The 3783-nt window shown below is 49.8% G+C and overlaps 1 protein-coding gene across 1 annotated transcript in view; it reads right to left on the bottom strand.

Annotated features, from left to right (window-relative positions):
- Positions 1-3783, bottom strand: part of LOC122544398 (zonadhesin-like) — a gene marked incomplete at its 5' end in the record, with an annotated part of 87552 nt that overhangs the window by 61337 nt on the left and 22432 nt on the right. Inside the window, one exon of the mRNA XM_043683645.1 lies at positions 3436-3544. Coding sequence (XP_043539580.1) covers positions 3436-3544 — 109 coding nt within the window. The remainder of the gene's footprint in view (positions 1-3435; positions 3545-3783) is intronic.

Here is a 3783-nt window from a genome sequence, read left to right as displayed (position 1 = left end):
GGGATGTGCAGGTTAGGGTGGATTGGCCGTGCTAAATTACCCATAGTGCCCAGAAATGTGCAGGTTAGGGTGGATTGGCCATGTTCAATTACCCATAGTGCCCAGGGATGTGTAGGTTAGGGTGGATTGGCCGTGCTAAATTACCCATAGTGCCCGGGGTGTTCAGGTTAGGGTGGATTGGCCGTGCTAAATTACCCATAGTGCCCGGGGATGTGCAGGTTAGGGTGGATTGGCCATGCTAAATTACCCATAGTGCCCAGGGATGTGCAGGTTAGGGTGGATCCTGCAGAGCTACTTTGTAGCAGAGGAGGCTATACACAGAGCTTTGGGTCCTAACTTTCTCTCGCCCAATCTACACGACGAAAACATATCTGGTCATCTGGATCTTGACTTGCTGACTGTTCCTTGCATGACTACATTTCAGAGGCACTGCATTGGGTGAAGTGTCCTTAAGCGGTTAAAGTTGCAACATGTGCAGCTTTCGTTTCATAAGATGAATGTTGTTTGGTGCATGAAGACAGTACAATTCAGTTCATGAAGGGGACACAGTTCAGCAAATGGCACTCATTGATTGATTCCTGGTAAATACCATTGTCTGTCTCCTCACCCCACTTGCCTCCTCCTCAGGACGTTGACCCCATTCTGGTGTGGTACACTATGCCTGGACCCACTACGGCAGGTCAGAGGCTAGGAATACTGCATTGAGTAACCCACCTCCTGTCTCCCCAAAACCTGTCCATCGTGTACAAGGGATGTCAGGCATGGGACACTCTCTCCATTTGCCTGAATGTGTGCAGCTCCAACAACACACGAGGAGCTCAACTCCATTCAGGACAGAGCAGCCCGAGTGACTGGCATCACTTTCAATGTTTGTTCCCTTCAGCACTGCTGTAACCCACCAAGACCCCGACAACACCACCTTGGAGACCCTTGACCTCTTCCATCTCATAGGTCAAGGCCAGCAGGTGCGTGGGAACACCACCCCTCACAGTCCTGACTTGGGAATATATCGGCCGTTCCCTCAGCGTTGTTGGGTCTGAATCCTGGAACTCCCTTCCTGAGGGCACTGGGTGGGTGTCTGTACACCACACGGGACTGCAGCTGTTCAAGAAGGCAGCCCACCCCAATCTTCTCAAGGGGTAATTAGGGATGGGGCGTTAAATGCTGGGCCCACATCCCATGAACAATTTTTTTTAAAAATCAGGACTATGTTTGATGGATTTGTTTTTAGACTGTAAGGGAATAAGGCGTATGGGGATAGGCCAGGTAGGCGGAATTGAGGTAGGGGTCAGCTATGATTGTTTTGAAGGATAGAGCAGGCTCAAGGAGTCTGAATGGCCTCATCCTGCACCCATTTCTTAAACCTCTTCCAAAACACTTTGGCCCAGTTGGTAGCAGCCTTATAGCTGTGCCTTAGAGTAAGGTTCTCTGTTCAATGGTAGGAGCGCAACACTCAAGGCTGACACTCCAGTGCAGTGCTGGGTGAGTGCTGCACTGCCGGAGGTTCACAGATATAAGCTAATTGGATACATGAACACCAACTAACCACCAAACAACATGACCCTCTCTCACTAGTCCTCACATATGGATGAGGAAGGACACCACTTCGACTGGGACAACACATCCATCCTAGGACAAGCCAAACAGAGACACGCACGAGAATTCCTAGAAGCATAGCATTCCATCCGGAACTCTATCAACAAACGCATCGAGTTAGACCCCATCTACCACCCCCTGAGAAGAAGAAGAGGAAATGACATCACCACAGGAAATGACATTGCAGCAGGAAATGACCTCACCAGCCCAAAGAAACCCAAACATATAAATAGAAAGCAGGAATCAGCTTCGTCTGGAGGCCCACTAGTAGGGTGGCGAAACGTCTGGAAATGAACCTTCCAGCTCAGCGAGCAAACCTACATCCAGAACCTCAACCTGAGCTACAAATCTTCTCAAAGCTTGATATAAGCTAATTGGCCAAAGATTGAAGAGGAATTCAAGATCACAAGAAATAGAGACAGAGTGGACCATTTTGGTCTAGGAAGTAGGCGCTAGAATGGACTAGTTGGCCCATCAAGCATGCTGTACCATTCAATTTGCTGATGTTGGGTTCAACTCCCCTCTCCTCCCTGCTCCCTATACTTCCTCAATACCTCGAGAGACCAAAACTCTGCCAATCCCAGTCTTAAACATATTCAAAGATGGAGCATCTACAGTCCTCTTGTGGAGAGAATTGCAAAGGTTCTCTTCAAGATGAGAGCGGTGCTGGAAAAGCACAGCAGGTCAGGCAGCATCCGAGGAGCAGGAAAATCGACGTTTCGGGCAAAAGCCAGTCTTAAACATATTCAAAGATGGAGCATCTACAGTCCTCTTGTGGAGAGAATTGCAAAGATTCTCTTCAAGATGAGAGTGGTGCTGGAAAAGCACAGCAGGTCAGGCAGCATCCGAGGAGCAGGAAAATCGACGTTTCGGGCAAAATTCCTGATGAAGGGCTTTTGCCCGAAACGTCGATTTTCCTGCTCCTCGGATGCTGCCTGACCTGCTGTGCTTTTCCAGCACACCACACTCTAATCTTGACTCTGATCTCCAGCATCTGCAGCAGACCCACTTCTGTCTAAAGATTCCCCTCAGTTGAAAAGTGTGGTGCTGGAAAAGTGCAGTAGGCCAGGCAGCATCCGAGGAGCAGGAGAACCCACCTCAGCTCCTTCCAAGGCCCCAATGGATCCTTCCATATCTGTCGCAAATTCACCTGCACCTCCACACACACCATTTACTGTATCCACTGCACCCGATCGATTCTCCTGCTCCTCGGATGCTGCCTGGCCTGCTTCGCTTTTCCAGCACCACACTTTTCAACTCTGGTCTCCAGCATCTGCAGTTCTGACTTTCTCCTAAAGATTCTCCTCATCCCAGTCCTCAACAGTCGGTCCCTGAGGAGATTAATTTTCTTTCGAAAAACACTTGACGGGATTTTAAAATGCAGAACAGTAAGAGCATGGGAAGTAGATTTGTGAGGAGCTCTCTGCGGGGAGTACTTGCAAAAGAAACTGCAGGGACTTGGAGAAAGAACACAGAGAGGGGATAATCAGAGGGGTCCCGAGAGCCAGTACGGGCAGGATGGGTCAAATGGCCTCCTTCTGCTCTGCAGGGTTCTATATGTGTAACATAGTTGTGTGGGGCTTCAGTGTGGGACACAGGAGATCAGCTGATATTGCATTTCTTAACGGGTCGCTGAGTCAAACTTACTGATTAGCAAGAGTAGACATTAACTAGATTCATACGTTGGGTCATGGACTAACTGTCGGATCTGGTGGGGGGAGGGGTGAGCCATGTCTAAAAATGAGATGTATTAACTGGAAATTGAGAAGCATCAGCAAAGGGAAAAATGCAGCGTTAGCCAGGCTGTTATCCAATAAGTAAATTAAAAAGTGCACTTACTCAGTGTCCGGGTCTGATACCAGCCAACTGGCCCCAAATTCAGTAGAGCTGCTGGTGATGTCACCGTTGGGCTTGCGTTTGTCATCAGAATGGTCTCCGTTGTAGTTACCTGCATTCGGGAACAGCAGGGCCTAGTGTTAGTCACTGGGCCCGTAGGCAGCGAGGCGCAACCGAGGAAGGACCGGCCAGGATGCAGTTACTGGGAGAGGTGTAAATGGGCCGACGTTTCTCGCCTTGATGCCCCGGCAGAGGCCAGAGCCATTGGACGGGGCACCACCAGGTGTAGGTTCCACTGGACGGAGCTTGCATTGCTGGGGTCATCGAGCGGGGGTGAGGGAACACTCACCT

Source organism: Chiloscyllium plagiosum, chromosome 48 (genome assembly GCF_004010195.1).
Source record: "Chiloscyllium plagiosum isolate BGI_BamShark_2017 chromosome 48, ASM401019v2, whole genome shotgun sequence".
Classification (NCBI taxonomy): Eukaryota; Metazoa; Chordata; class Chondrichthyes; order Orectolobiformes; family Hemiscylliidae; genus Chiloscyllium; species Chiloscyllium plagiosum.
The sequence above is the reverse complement of the archived record's forward strand: the minus strand, read 5'-3'. Positions and strand labels throughout refer to the sequence as shown.